The following is a 15,887-nucleotide window of genomic DNA, read 5'->3' on the forward strand; positions in this document are numbered from 1 at the left end:
TACAACTTGTCCCACAAAAAAACAAGCTCTCATATGGCTATGTTGGCAGAAAAATTAAAAGTTATGGTTCTAGGCATGCTTTGATGTAAGAAAATGAAAAGTTAGTCCATCATTAAGGCACAAACAGGCTTTGTCACGAAGGGATTAAGGCAATTGTAAATATTATTTTAAATAATACATAATACAACCTCCTTACTGCTTCCCTATTGGTGATAGTTTAGCCTTGTAAATATATAGATACTGTATAAAAGGCTCATGAAGGCACATTTTAAACCACTCGCTGCTAGAAGAGGAATTCTTTCATACAAAAGAATGGATGCACCAAAGCCAAAACTCTGCCATGAAAAAATTGATATGCCAAAGCTAAAAGTCTACCATAAGCATGAAATAAACACCAGGAGCTTTCTACAAACTTATTTTTCATGTGACAGAGAAACTATATTTGGAGAAGAGACTTTAAATTTCATTATGAAGAAGATACATGATGCATTGGCTGCAGGTTTGTTTCTACAATTCCAGATTAATTCATAGGAGACATTTTGTCTATAGACATAAATTCTAATTATGAACATCAGACTATAAGACATCAGTGGAGACTTGTATGATCTCAAAACAATTCATTGACTACCGATAATAATTTGATTCTTTGTTTTTTTTTTTCTCTGTAGGTAATTTCAAAGGAAAAACTGCTTATGATTTTTGCATTGGCTCCATTATTCATCAGCTATATAAAGTCTGTGAATGCTACCCAGACATTACAATACTAAAACTGAACGACACTTGCATTATGGAGCTCAACAAGTGGCTGGCCATGCGTACTGGGGCTTTTGATTGGTCTCACGCACACGATTATGCGAAAGAACTTCACTGCTCCAGGTAAGATACTTTGCATAAATAGAGTATAAGTCATACATGTATGCAGCCACTCCATTAATTTCAGTGGGAGACTGAAGATTGCTGAATGCTTGTACTTGGCAATTTCTGGTTCTCCTATAGAAATGACCCCAATTCTTGGGATCAGTGAGGGTCTCAGCAATTGTACTCCACCAATCCTATAGTTGGAATACTAATCTATGAAGATGAGTATTCTAAAGCCCCCTCCAGCAAAAGCATATTTTTCCAGGACTGCACAAATTGCTTGCCTCACGCTTCGGATATCTGCTATATACAGTGAGTCCAGAAAGTCTTCAGACCCTTTAATTGTTTTACATTTTGTAATGTTATGACGTTGTGCAAATTAAAAAAAGAAAGTTTTCCCTATCATTCAACACTCAATACCCCTTAATGACAAAATAAAAATAGAGAGTGTTAGAAAGCTGTATAATTTTTTTTTTAAATGAAAAGCTAACATTTTGCATTGACATAAGTATTCAGACCCTGTACTCAGTACTTAGTTGAAGCACCTTTGGCAGCGCTTACAGCCTATAGTCTTCTTGGTATGATTATCTAAGATTAGCACACCTGGAATTGGGTTTTTTCTGCCATTCTTCTTTGCAAATCCTCCCAAGCTCTGTCAGGTTTGAAGGTGACTGTTTGTGAACAGCCACTTTCAGGTCTCTCCAAAGATGTTCGATTGCATGCATGCTGAGAGGATGCAGCTACCTGCCCACTTTAGGGCGCATTCAGACGAGCAGTAATCTGAGCTCCCCCCCCCCCCCCCTCTCTGCCTCTTCTCCGACCCTCTGCACTATTTGCAATGAGAGGAGGCAGAGCGGCGGCGGGGCTAAGTTTTGGGAATTAGCTCTGCCCCTGTCCCGCCTCTCCTCATTGAAAATAGTGCAGGGGGTGGAGAGCAGGCAGAGAGGGGGCGGGAGCTAAGAGCACTGCTCCCAACTCTTCCAGCCTCCACCCCCTGCAGAGAGATATACGGTCGTCTGAATGCGTCTTTTGTCAGTAAGTATATGGCCATTTTCTGTGGTTGCTTTTATGTTTTTCTTTTTTCTCTTCTGTGACATTTTTATATTAGTGTAGGGACTCACTATAAGCAAGAGACCTTGATGCAGTTAGTGAGCTGAGGTATCTTGGCCAAAATTCAACTAATACCTTGCATTTATTATCTATTATTCACATGCACTGCGACTTTAAAACGCCATGTGTGCCCAGGGTGGCAGTACCAATGTGGTTCTTTTTTGAGGTGCAGGGCAACCCACTGAACTATTATGGCGTCATGAATAGGTTGCTGGTCTGCATGGTGGACTACATGTATTAGAAGGTTTGACACTTTGTATCCACTCTGTGTGGGAGTATACAGAAGCTGTGTGAGTGGCTGTCTCATCGATGTCCCTCATAGGTGTAATTAGCTCCCACATTTGGTAGTCTGCTGCCTGCATGCTGAGGGGATGCAGCTATCTGCCCTCCCTAGTCAGTAAGTATATGGCCATTTTCTGTGATTGTTTTTATATTTCCCCTTCTGTGACATATTCGATTGGATTCCAGTCAGGGCTCTGGCTGGGTCACTCAAGGACATTCATAGAGTTGCCCCTAAGCTTCTACTTTGTTGTCCTGGTTGTGTGATTAGGACCCCTGTCTTATTGGAAGATAAACCTTCTGCCCAGTCTGAGGTCCCTTGTGCCCTGGAGCAAGTTTTCTTTTAGAATATCTCTATATACAATTCCAGTAAGCTTCCCATTAACCATGACCAGTCTTACCCCACAGCATGATCCTGCCTCTACCATACTTCACTGTGGAGATGGTATTGGGCAAATAATGAGCAGTGCTTCATTTTCTCCAGACATAACTCAAAGAATTGTGGCCAAAAATTTCAATCTTAGTTTCATAAAAAATACTGAGAATCTTGTTTCTCACAGTCTGAGAGTCCTTTAAGTGTTTTTTTTTTTTTTAGCAAACTATAGGTGGACTTTCATGTGTCTTCTACTGAGTAGAAGCTTCTTCCTGGTCATTCTGAAATAAAACCCAGATTGATGAAGTACTGCAGTGATGGTTGACCATTTGGAAGTTTCTCCCATCTGCAAACATCTTTGGATTTCAACCACAGTGACCCTTGGGTTCTTAGTCACTTTGCTTACCAAGGCCCTTCTCCCCCAATTACTTACTTTGGAGGGTTGGCTCACTCTAGGAAGAGTCCTGGTTGTTTCAAATTTTTATTATATGTAAACCCCAAATGCGCTTCATCCAGCGGTGCTCTAGGTGTACTGAACGGCTGTGGAGAAAGTTGCAAACGTCTGCAGACTTTCCCCACTTCAAATTTCATGCTCAGAACCTACAACCTAGCCCTCCACCATGCCAAACAAGTCTACTTCACCTCTCTCATCTCCTCACTATCTCACAGCCCTAAACTGCAGCCCCCAGTGATGGATCTCAGTGCGGAATAGCTGGCTGCTTATTTCAAAAAGAAAATCGGAAACATCCAGCAGGAAAAAACCTCCCAATCTCAGACTAGCCCCAAACTTAGTCTCATCAGTACTACATCTATCTCCTGCTCACTCTCTGTACTCAGACCAATGATAGAGCAAAAAGGCTCCTCTGCTCACCTCACCACCTAACCTAGCGACCCTCTCACCTCACACCTCCTCTGGACCCTCTCCCCAGTTGGTATTTCCCATCTCACCACTATATTTAACCTTTCGCTGACCTTTGCTATTTTCCCTTCCTTTTCAAACTTGCTATCATATGCCTACTGCTAAAGAAACTGACTCTTGACCCAACCAATGCTGACAACCACTGACCCATCTCCAACCTCCCCTTCATCTCCAAACTATTAGAATGCCAGGTTTACTCCTGCTTTATAAGCTATCTCTCAGAAAGCTGTCTTCTTGATGCCCTACAGTCCAGCTTCTGTGCTCTACATTCTCCAAAAATCGCTCTTACAAAACTGTCAAACGAACTCCTGATTGACAAATTGAGCAGCGACTACTCCCTATTGATCCTCCACAATCATTCCACAGCATTTGACACTGTTAACCATAAACTCCTCCTCAGTATGCTTCACTCCATTCGACTAAAGGACATTGTACTCTCCTGGTTCTCCTCCTACCTATCCGACCACTCCTTCAGTGTCTCCTTTGCTGACTCCACCTCCCTCCTCTTCCCCTTGCTGTTGGGGTCCCCTAGGGCTTGGTCCTTAGCTCCATCCTCTTCTCTATCTACACAGCCCCTATTGGACAAACCATAAGAAGTTTTGTCTTTTAGTACTATCTCTATGCTGACAACACCCAGTTATACACCTCCTCCCGTAACATCACAGCAACAGTTCTCCAGAACGCCATCGGCTATCTGTCCGTTGCCTCTAATACTATGTCCTCTCTTTTCCTAAAATGGAACTTCTCAAAAACTCACCTACTGGTGTTTCCGACCTCTACTAACGAACCTCATCCTGATATCTACATTTCACTGTGTGGCACTACCATAACTCTCAGACAGCATGCCCGCTGTCTTGGAGTTACATTCAAACCTAATCTCTCCTTTACCACCTATATCCAATCTCTCACCTGAACATGTCAGCTGCACCTCGAGAACATTGCAAGAATCTGTCCCTTTCTCAGCGTGGACACACTAAAAATGCTCACTGTTGCCCTCATCCACTCTTGGCTGCTGATTAGCCTTCCCTGCACCAGACATCCCCCCCCCCTCCAATCCATCCTGAATGTGGCAGCCAGGCTATCCAGCCACTACTCGGATGCCTCTGCCCTGTGCCAGTCACTGCACTGGCTGCCCATCAAATATAGAATTCCATTTAAACTCACTACTTTCATCCACAAAGATTTCCATAGCCCCCCACCGCCCTACATTGTACGCTCATCTCAATCCACCACCCAGCCTGCACCCTCTGCTCCACTAACAAAATCAAAATAGTGCCCCTTTAATATGAACCTCTCATTTCTGAATCCAAGACTTCTCCAGAACAGCAACAGTTCTCTGGAATGTGCCACCAAAAACTGTCTGGGCAATCCCTGACACACAAAACTTCAGGCGTGCTCTAAAATTGCACCACTTCAGGTAGGCATACCATATCCCCCTAACCAAACCCCTTTGTACTTCGCCTGATAACATGCTCCCTGTCCTACTGATTGCAATCTCAGCTAGATACAAGAAACCGCACCTTGCAGTCATACCAATTCAGCCACCACACAGCTTAAGTCTGACCATTGTCTATGTGTATAGCATCCCACACTCTCTCCACCTCGCCATGCCTTGCAAATCTCCAGCCCTTTTACCTTATGTATCAACCCATTATTTGTACTATGTAAGCTCGTTGGAGCAGGTCCTTCACCCCTACTGTTTCCATCAATTTAGATGTAACCGTGCTTTTTGCATCATTTGTTTTTTGTATCTGTTCTCCCCTGTTTTGTAAGCACTGCAGAATATGTTGGAGCTGTATAAATAAAGAATATTATTATTAATTATGAAGGCTACTGAGCTCTTGGGACTTTTCAGTACAGTAAAATTTTTTGGTAGCCTTCTCCAGATCTGTGCCTCTACATATACCTATCTCTGAGCTTAAGGCCTTGCTCACATGGGCGATTTTGAGGCATTGCAACAATACTTCAAATTGCATGTATGTAAAGCCCATGGTTTGCGATGGGTTAATTCACACGTGCGATATTTTGTAGCATGCGACATCCCAATACAAAAACCTCACAGGTCCTGCGATATGCACGTGACTTGTGAAGTTTTGTAGCCTATTTTTCCCTATTGAGCCTTCCTTTCTGTGGCATCACATCTCACAAACATGCGATTTACGTGCGGTGCGATGCAACTTTGACAGCAGGAAACCCTACTGTCAAAGCCATAACCTAAGCCCTAGCTGTAGGCAAAAATAAAAAAAAAACTGTATACATCACCGTAGAAATGCTGTCAGCCCGGGCACATCCTCTTCCCTGGTCCTCGGCACTATTCTTCATCTCTTCTGACCGGGGATTGAAAAACCCCCACCTCCTGGAAACAATGTCTCTGATTGGCTGATGCTTAGCCAATCACAGCCATCGATCAGTGAACCAATCACCGCCATCCATGGAACACTGTCTCTGATTGGCTATACATCAGCCAATCACAGACAGCACTTCCAGGAGGTGGGGATTTTTCAATTCCTGGCCAGAAGAGATGAAGAACAGTGCTGGGGACCAGGAAGAAGATGCAGCGAGGCACTGAATATTGCTTCTAAGGTGATATATTCTTTTTTTTTTTTTTTTCTTCAGCTATGGGTTATTTTGGGGGTACTGCTTATATTTCAAGCCTCCTCCTTCCCCCCTGAAAATGCTTGCATGTGGGCTACAAAACTGCAGTATCACAACAAGAAGCCACAGAGATATTACACAGACCAATGATGTGATATCACTGCAATTTTCTTGTGGTGATGCCATGTTGCCCACGTGAACGAGACCTAAGGGCTTATTCACATGAGCTACAAAATTGCAGGAATTTGTAGCACTACAAAAATCCATGTATGTGTATCCCATGGGTTCTTTCAGGCTACAAAACATCTACCATGTGAATGAACCCATTGGTAATCATGGGCTTCACATTCATGCATTCACACAATTTTGCAGCCTGTGTGAACAGGGCCTTACGAGCAGTTATTTCCTCCTCCTGGCTTGATTTTGAATTGTCAGCTGTGAGAACTTATGTAGTCAGAGGTGTGTATTTTAAAATTTTATCCAATGAACTGAATTTACCATAGGTGGACTCCAATAATAGTGTATAAACATCTCAGAGATGATCAAGAGAAATGGGAAGCCCCCAGAACTAAATTTCAAGTGTAATACCAAAGGGTCTGCGCACTTATGTCAATACAAAATGTTAGTTTTTCATTTAAAAAATACAAAAATTTCTAACACTCTCTTTTTACTTTGTCATTATGGGATATTGAGTGCAGACTGATGGGAAAAAACTTGTTTTTTTAATTATTTTGCAAAAGGCTACTACATATCAAAATGTAAAAAAATTGAAAGGGTCTGTTATACTTTCTGGAGCCACTGTGTATTTAATCACTTCCATGCAGTGTAACATTCAATCTAATACTTGTCGGGCAACAGCTTGATGCTGAGATTTCTCCCTACTTTATCTCTATTTAATGCCCGCTTTCCCATGACACATCAGGACCGAATCACGTGACTTATCACCTACATCCAATACCATCTCTGCCTGCAGTGAGGATAGTGTGATTAGCACTACTCTACATATTCATATAAATAAGCTACAGACTTAAAAGTATACAGATTGGAAAATCAACTGTAACCACCTTCATTATAATTGAATAACATAAGCTGTGTGATCATCATCAGTAACAGTAAAAGGAATTTCTATTACCTCTCCTTGTTCCACACAAGTTGTTCTCCAAAAGAATGGTTAAAGAAAAATAAACTTAGGAGTTGAAGCTGTTTTATACAGAGGAATGGGCTACAATTCTTGCAAGCTGATGAGCAAGCTTGGAAATGTTGTGTAATTAGTGGAAATGTTTACATGCAGTTATTGCTGCACAAAGGGATCACACCAGATACTAAAAACAAAGGTTATTGTACTTTTGATACTTACAGATATGATATTGAATCATTTTCCTCAATAAATGAGCAAGTCTAATACTCCTGACTAGAGATGAGCGAGTACCAAAATGCTCGGGTGCTCGTTGCTCGAGTCGAACTTTCCACGATGCTCGAGAGTTCGTTTCGAGTAACGAACCCCATTGAAGTCAATGGGCGACTCGAGCATTTTTGTATATGACCGATGCTCCATTTAGGTTTTCACTTGTGAAAATCTGGAAAACCTACAAAAGTCATGGAAACGCCACAGAAACGGATAGGGCAGGGGAGGGGCAACATGCTGGGCTGCATTTCAGGTTCCCAGGTCTCCCTATTAAGCCACAATAGCGGCAAGAGTGTGCCCCCCCCCCCTAACAATTTTTACTTCGGACAAACCCTCATTAGCAAGGTACACCTTAGCTAAGTACCACGCTACCTGCAACCAAGCACAATCACTGCGTGCAGGTCAAACCGCTGCCTCTTCTCCTGGGTTACATGCTGCCCAACCCCCCCCCCCCCCTAACCGCACGAGCCTGCATCCGCAGCGCACACAAAAGTGTCCCTGCGGAGCCTTCAGCTGCCCTCATGCCACACGCTCGCTTCATAGCGACACCACCCTCATGTCTATATATAAGTGCTTCTGCCATGAGGAGGAACCGGAGGCACACACTGCAGAGGGTTGGCAGGGCCAGGTAGCGACCTTCTTTAAAAGGTGAAATTCTTGGACTGCCGCAAGAGGGACCAAAGCTTAACCATTTACCAAGAATGTAACTGAGGAAGGAGCGGCAATTCTGGGTGTGTGTAGGACGTGAGCGGTCCCAGGCTCTGACTCGGCCCCAGCCTCCACAAAAATTCACCCAATGTGCCGTCAGGGAGATATAGTGGCCCTGCCCACCAGTGCTTGTCCACGTGTCCATGTTTAAGTGGACCTTCCCAGTAACCGTGTTGGTGAGGGCACGATTGATGTTACGGGAGACGTGCTGCTGTAGGGCTGTGATGGCACACCAGGAAAAATAGTGGCCACTGGGGACCAAGTAGCGTGGGACCGCTGTCATCATGTTTTTGGAAAGCCTCCATTTCCACAAACCTGTACGGTAGCATCTCCAGGCTGATCAATTTGGCAATGTGCACGTTTAATGCTTGAGCGTGCGAGTGCGTGGCGGTGTATTTGTGCTCCAATGCTTGCGCTAGCGACAGCTGGATGCTGCGCTGAGAGACATTGCTGGATGGGGCCGAGGACAGCAGAGGTGAGGGTGTGGGTGCAGGCCGCGAGGCGCTCGTGCCTGTGTTCAGAGAGGGGGGTTGGATCTGAGTGGCAGGTTGGGGCACAGGGCGAAAGGCAGTGGTGCGACCCAGAGGCGGTGAACGGCCTTCGAAAAACATCCACACCTTTGAACACCTAGGCCTCTGCACAGTGGCTTGGCGCGAGGGGGTGCTTTGGGAAACAGTTGGGGGATTCTTCGCTCTGGCCCTGCCTCTACCCCTGGCCACCCTACTGCCTCTTCCAACTTGTCCTGCTGCTCACTTGCCTCCCCCTCTGAACACTTGTCCTCAGTTGGCTTAGCAAACCAGGTGGGGCAGTCACCTCATCGTCCAACGGCTCTTGCTCCGAATCCTCTGTGCGCTCCTCCTCCTTACTACTAACTTACTGATAAACAAATGTGTCTCATCATAATCATCCTCCTAACCCACTGAAAGCTCTTGAGACAGTTGCCGTAAGTCCCCAGCCTCATCACCCGGACCCCGGAAACTTTTGAAAGGTTGGGCATTGGTGACGACAAACTCCTCAGGTGAGAGAGGAGCCATTTTTTCCCAATCAAGACAGGGGCCCGAGAACAGCTCCTGGGAGTCTGCCTGCTCATCAGAATGTGTCATTTTCATGGAGTGAGGAGGCTGGGAGGAAGGAGAAGCAGCAGCAAGAGAATTCAGAGTTGCAGCAGTGGACGGCATAGAAGACTGGGTGGTCAATACATTGCTGGATGCATTTTCTGCCATCCACGACAGGACCTGCTCACACTGCTCTGTTTGTAAAATAAAGGTCTACCACGTGGACCCATAAATTGTGATATGAAGCTGGGACCCCAGAAACTTTCCTCTCTCCTTATCCCGCAGCAGTCGGCTGTGATTAACCTGGACTAGGAACTCGGCCTGTGCCCACACCCTCACTTGGACCTCCACGTCCTTGAGTCCTAACTCTCAGCATGGTGGATTACGAATAGAGCAGACACAGAGCGGTGTTAATAATCATGGAATTATTTGCGTACAGTTGGAGGCTGACAGCGGTATTTTAACGCTAACTCCAGGCAGAAACAAAGAATACAGAAAGCTGCAAACAGGCCTAGCTGTGCAATACTGATGCACTGCAACTTCCACCAGACACCCAGTAAATTTCAGACGGTCAGAGATAGCCCAACGAAGGAGCTTTTATTTTAATTTTTTGGAAAAAGAATATATAGCGTGTATATGACTTCCCCTCTATCAGTGGCTGCGGCCGTACGCTGTGCGTGAAGTTGACGGCAGACACAGAGTGTTGTAAATAATTATGGAATTATTGGCGTACAGTTGGAGGCTGAGAGCGGTATTGTAACACTAACTCCAGGCAGAAACAAAGAATACGGAAGGCTGCAAACAGGCCTAGCCGTGCAATAGTGATGCACTACAACTTCCACCAGACACCCAGTAAATTTCAGACGGTCAGAGGTAGCCGTAAGGAGGAGCTTTTATTTAAAGTTTTTTTGAAAAAGAATACAGGCTATATAGCGCGTTCATGACTTTTCCTCTATCAGTGGCTGTGCCCGTACGCTGTGCGTGAAGTTCACGGCAGTCACAGACCGGTGTAAGAAATTATGGAATTATTGGCGTACAGTTGGAGGCTGACAGCAGTAATGTAACGCAAACTGCAGCCCGAAAAAAATTATACGCAAGGCTGCAAAAAGGTCTGGCTCTGCAATAGTGAGGCACTACAACTCCCAGCAGCCACACAGTAAAATGCACACGGTCAGAGGTAGCGTAAGAAGGAGCTTTTTTAAAAATATTTTTTGAAAAAGAATACAGGCTATATTGCGTGTATATGACTTTCCCTCTATCAGCAGCTGTGGGCATACGCTCTGCGTGGAGTTGACGGCAGACACAGACTGGTTTTAAAAAATTATGGAATTATTGGCGTACAGTTGGAGGCTGACAGCACTAATGTAACACAAACTGCAGCCCGAAAAAAATTATATGGAACTCTGCAAAAAGGTCTGCCTCTGCAATAGTGATGCACTACAACTCCCAGCAGCCACACAGTAAAATGCACACGGTCACAGGTAGCCCTAAGAAGGACCATTGGGGTTTTTGTAGAGAGGATTCTACACTGTCCCTGTCTCACCAGCACTGTCCCTATACTCTGTATAATTGACTGCAGACTGACAACGCTATAGCTGTAATAGCCTGCACAGCCCGAGATGAAAAAAACAAAATTGGGGTGCAAAACTGCTCCCAGCAGCCACAACAGTAATGCACATGGTCAGATGTGGCCCTAAGAAGGACCGTTGGGGTTCTTGTAGACTGGATCCTACACTAACACCTTCCCTATGTCGTCAGCAGCACTGTCCCAGATCTCTGCCAGCGTGTGTCTGAGGCGAGCCGCGGCCGGGACCACTTTAAGTACTCAGCGGTCACTTGATCTCACCAACCATTCACTGCAGGGGGGTGGAATAGGGCTGGAAAGTCATTGAAGGCAATGGTCTGCTGGCACCCCTGAATAGATTTTCAGGGAATAGCTTTCAGTATAAGCTCTTCCCTGAAAAATCATCTCTTTTAGTGTAAATAAATAAATTAAAAAAAAAAAAAATATATATATATATATATATATATATATATATATATATATATATATATATATATATATATATATATATATATATATATACATACATACATACATACATACACGTGTCCATCATTGGCATGTCCCCCATGGGGATTTTTAACCCCATCTGCCAGCATGCAAAGCTTCCATTAAAAAAAACCTTTTCTATATTTTATTCATTATAATTAAAAAGATGTTACAGTACAATAGAAATGAGTTTCCAACCTGCAGCAGACAGCTGTAAGGAAGGCATGCAACATATCTAGTTCATAGAATTAAATATATGCTCAAAAAGTGCATGTATGCAAAATTATATATCAACGAACATTTAATCATATAAAATGACACATCAAGCATGCAAAGCATTGAATCTATGCATATAAGCAGCAGTACATAACGTGTAAAGACCACCTTACCACCTGCACTCCGACATGTTTCTTCAGAGGGTACCAGAGTTTAAAAAAAAAGGGGGTACAATAGAGATTCATCTCTGTTGTAATGTAAGATCTTTTTAATTGTAATGAATAAAATATGAAAAAAGTGTTTAACTATGCAGCAGAGCGTGTTCTGCTGGTTGTGAGATGCAACCGTTATTTATTACATAACATGCAGAATATTTTTTCTTCATCCTTGTGGTGAATAAAGAATTCCCTGCTGCACCTGTCACAGTTGCGGCAAATGAATTCTTCATCCCCGCAGGTAATAAAGAATTTCCTAGCGCAGCTGTCACAGACGACAGCTGCGCTAGAGGATCTAGCTGCCAGCACCCATTAATTGTTTTTCAGGGAAGGGCTTTAAATATAACCCCTTCCATGAAAAACAAGCTAAAATAGTGTGAAAAATAAGAAAAAAAACAATACCTTTCTTCAGCTGCCGGGGCTCAGCCACATCCTGTCTGCGCTGTTCCTGGCTCTGCACTAAAGTTCTTCCAGCAGGTGGGGAATTAAAACCCCTGCTTGCTGAAATAACTGCTTCTGATTGGCTGAGGTGCTCAGCCAATCACAGGCAGCTCTCGTCTGTCATTCATTCAGCGAGAGCTGCCTATTATTGGTAGAGGGTTTATTATTACGGATTTAAGTTTAACATGTACATTTATTTGTGTCTTTGATTTGACAGAAATCTGCACACTGCCCCAAACACTGAGACATTTATATTCTGCTGTGCCTTTAAATCCTCCTTACTACCATATGTCATACGTTGCACCCATTATTCTCTATGTACATTAGGTGGTATAGCTGTTCTATTTTTTGCAACAGCTGTCTAAAGTGCATGATTATCTTACGGCTCTGTACACATGAATAAAAGTAAGGAAATTTTAATATTCAGTTTCTTAAAATATCTTATCTTTTCAGTGATCAAGAAGATCTTAATAAGGAAGAACATTTGAAAACCTGCATTAAGCGCATTCTGAAATTTGACCTCCAGAAAGCGAATATCACAGACCCGGAGGTGCTGGAACAAGCTGACTGCATAATCACAGCTTGGTTACTGGATGTGGTCAGTCAAGACCAAAATGACTACATAAAATGTTTCCAAAGAATAACAACGTTCTGTAACTATGGAGGGCTGCTAATTATGATTGGGTGTTTTAATACTTCATATTTTAAAGTTGGTGAAGACAAATATCAGGTCTTTACTTATGATGAAAGCTTTTTAAGGCAAACCCTTGCAAATGAGAGATTTAAGATTAACACCCTTGACATACTTGACAGAAAAATACAAAGTGATCTCTCTGATTACAAACAGTTTTTTGTTGTCACTGCTATCAAGGAGCGTTTGGTGTCTAAACTCCCTTAAGCTGCTCTCATTCATAGATATGAATCATACATCTGATTTATTGCAATAAAAATATATTTTAATGTAATCAAATGCTATAAAATATATAGAATAGATGGGGTGGGCAACATTATTCTTAGAGGTATTGTATGAGATTAGCTTTATAGCTTCATTTTTCAGAAAACATTGTCACTTTAGTTCGTAGGTTGCACCTGGTATTGCATCTGATATATCTTAGTGTTTAGCCCCTTAACAACTGCCACATGTTTTTATGGTGATTCAGGGCACGACTTCTATAGCACAACCTTTTTACAGCATGCCTCAGAAGAAGAAAATAGCACAGTGCAGGCTACTATCCCAATTCTACAGCTGTCACTAACAGCCTAAGGCCCACTGTCCATGGCAGTGATTTTGCCGTTGGTAAACCACCGGCGAATCATGCAGTCTGAAGTTTTTCATAGCATTGCTATGGAAAGCGCCGGCCGCCTGTCCATGACTGGAGAATCATTGTGATTCTCCGCTCGCGGCTGAAAATTCGCAGCATGCTGCAAATTGCCCCGATTCTCCACAGTCAGGCTATCTATCGGATTAGGCTGACCTGCGGAGAACCGTCTGCGGCTCCTACTCTTGGGCGGCGGCTCCCAAGGCAGAGATCCGCCGCAGGATACCACAACGCCCATGCATAGGGGACCTTAAGCATCAGTCAGCAACTGGTCTGCTATAAGCATTGGGCCATTAAGCCTTGTCAGAGACATGGCCTAATAGTTTACCTGTCAGTGTGACACTGACAGGCAAAAATGCTTTAAAATAGTAATACTGTTTCATGTCCTCTAAAAAGGCAAATAAAAGTAAAAGAATGTAAAAGTAAAGTGTTAGGAAAAAAATCCCCCAGAAATAAAAGCGAAAACCAAATATTCTTTCATTGTTTCATTCGTTCACTGATGTTTTTTTATTATCTATCCATCGCAACGCTATCACTTTTCTGGTTGAGAATAGAACTTCTACCAGGATATTCTAATATGGTGCTGACAATTTTCTTTATCTAGTATCCCAAACAATTTTCGGGGCACAAAGGAACTGGAACTTTCAAGTTCTCAGAGGAGACCGTGACCTCTCCCCAAAAGTATTGAATAATTGGGAATTTCCAGATCCTGTTCCAAAAATCAGAATAAGTACAGGAGCTTCTGATGCAATTTGTTTACGGTACCCTACCCATTTCCTGCAACCTTGCTAGAGTAAGATAACATTAATGAACAATGCGCAGTTGTATCAATGTGTTTTTTTTGCTGCTGGCGAAACAAATAAAAGAAATGCTAATAACTCTTGAAAAGTGTCATCTGTTAAAGTTGGTATTAATTTCCTTCATTTTAATAAGGCTGGAGGTATAGTCTGAGAGAATTTTGATGATATCAAATGAGACTGTAATGTGGATGTGAACACTTGAGGGCCTTGAAATCGTAAGATACCATTTAAAGGGTAATGTGATATGCAAGGCTCAGAAGATAGAAATTGTGTTTGTAATGCATGTCTTACTTGTAGGAATCTGTATAATTGCATATGGCGTAGTGTGTATTTAACCTGGAGATGTTCAAAAGAGGCTAGGGTATTGAGTGTATATAGCTCTCCCAAAGTCTATATAGCATGGCATTCCCGCATAAGCATCCTGTAACAAAAATAGTCATGGAAGTCCGAGTTACGCCACAAGTGTGTATCAGCCCCAATGTCAGTAAATTTGCTACTTGACTTAGCTTGTCTCCAGACTAGTGAAGCCAATTAATGTATATGAAGCATTTTACCAGGTAGGATAGAAGAGGATTCTAACTATGGTAACAAATGAAAGAGTTTTTAAAAATGTATCAAGTGCAACTCCAAGTTAAAAAAGTGGTTAATTCTAGAGATGAGCGAGCGCACTCATCCGAGCTTGATGCTCGTTCGAGCATTAGAGTGTTCGAGATGCTCGTTACTCGAGACGAGCACCACGCGGTGTTTCAGTCAATTCCATTTCCTTCCCTGAAAGATTTGCGCCATTTTCTGGCCAATAGAAATGCAGGGAAGGCATTACAACTTCCTCCTGTGACGTTCCAGCCCTATCCCACCCCCCTGCAGTGAGTGGCTGGAGAGATCAAGTGACCCCCGAGTATTTAAATCAGTCCCGCTCACCTCAGACACACGCTGGCAGAGATTAGGGAGAGTGCTGCTGCTGTTGCTGGTTTAGGGAGAGTGTTAGCATCTACAAAAACCCCAACGGTCCTTCTTAGGGCCATAGCTCACCTAGTGCACTACTGTTGTGGGTGCTTGGAGCAGTTTTGCACTTTTTTTTGTTGTTGTATATCGGGCGTGCAGCCCTATTACAGCTATAGCGTTCTCAGGCTGCAGTCTGTACTACGTAGTATTGGGGAAGTATTGGTGAGGCAGGGACAGTGGTAGTGTGGAATCCTGTCTACAGCAATCTCAATGGTCCTTCTTAGGGCTAGCTGTGCATTCAACTCCGTGGTTGCTGGGAGTTGTAGAACCTCAGCATTGCACAGCAAGGCCTGCATTCAGCCTTCAGTTACATTTTTTGCTGGGTGCAGTTAGTGTAACGTAAGCGCTGTCTGCCTCCAAGTGCACGCCAAGAAAGCACTAATTTTTTTCTCCGCTCTGTGTTACCTGTCAGCTGCCATCACAGTGTATGGTGGCATACACCCATAGAGGCAAAGTCCATAACACGCTCCATAGCCTGCATTGCATTGGAAAAAAATTTTTTTTAAAAAGAAATCCTTTTTACGGCTGCTTGTAATCCA

At 43.3% G+C, this 15,887-nt stretch overlaps 2 protein-coding genes across 2 annotated transcripts in view; one reads left to right on the forward strand and one right to left on the reverse strand.

Moving 5' to 3' along the window:
* The window catches only part of LOC136632484 (uncharacterized), an 83,398-nt gene that overhangs the window by 15,978 nt on the left and 51,533 nt on the right, over nucleotides 1–15,887 (reverse strand). The gene's annotated exons all lie outside the window — the stretch shown is intronic.
* Nucleotides 274–14,424, forward strand: LOC136632483 (nicotinamide N-methyltransferase-like). Its single transcript, XM_066607410.1, has 3 exons — nucleotides 274–499; nucleotides 669–876; nucleotides 12,681–14,424. The coding sequence occupies exons 1-3, from the start codon at nucleotides 313–315 to the stop codon at nucleotides 13,123–13,125; spliced, it is 840 nt and encodes a 279-aa protein (XP_066463507.1). The 5' UTR covers nucleotides 274–312; the 3' UTR covers nucleotides 13,126–14,424.

The sequence above is a fragment of the Eleutherodactylus coqui genome, chromosome 6 (assembly GCF_035609145.1).
Source record: "Eleutherodactylus coqui strain aEleCoq1 chromosome 6, aEleCoq1.hap1, whole genome shotgun sequence".
Classification (NCBI taxonomy): domain Eukaryota; kingdom Metazoa; phylum Chordata; class Amphibia; order Anura; family Eleutherodactylidae; genus Eleutherodactylus; species Eleutherodactylus coqui.

Excerpts from the sequence above, each read along its gene's own strand:
- LOC136632483 (XM_066607410.1), top strand. The coding sequence starts at position 313 with ATGGATGCACCAAAGCCAAAACTCTGCCATGAAAAAATTGATATGCCA. Across the intron at positions 500-668 it reads ACATGATGCATTGGCTGCAG|GTAATTTCAAAGGAAAAACT; the intron begins GTTTGTTTCTAC and ends TTTTCTCTGTAG. Across the intron at positions 877-12,680 it reads AAAGAACTTCACTGCTCCAG|TGATCAAGAAGATCTTAATA; the intron begins GTAAGATACTTT and ends TTATCTTTTCAG.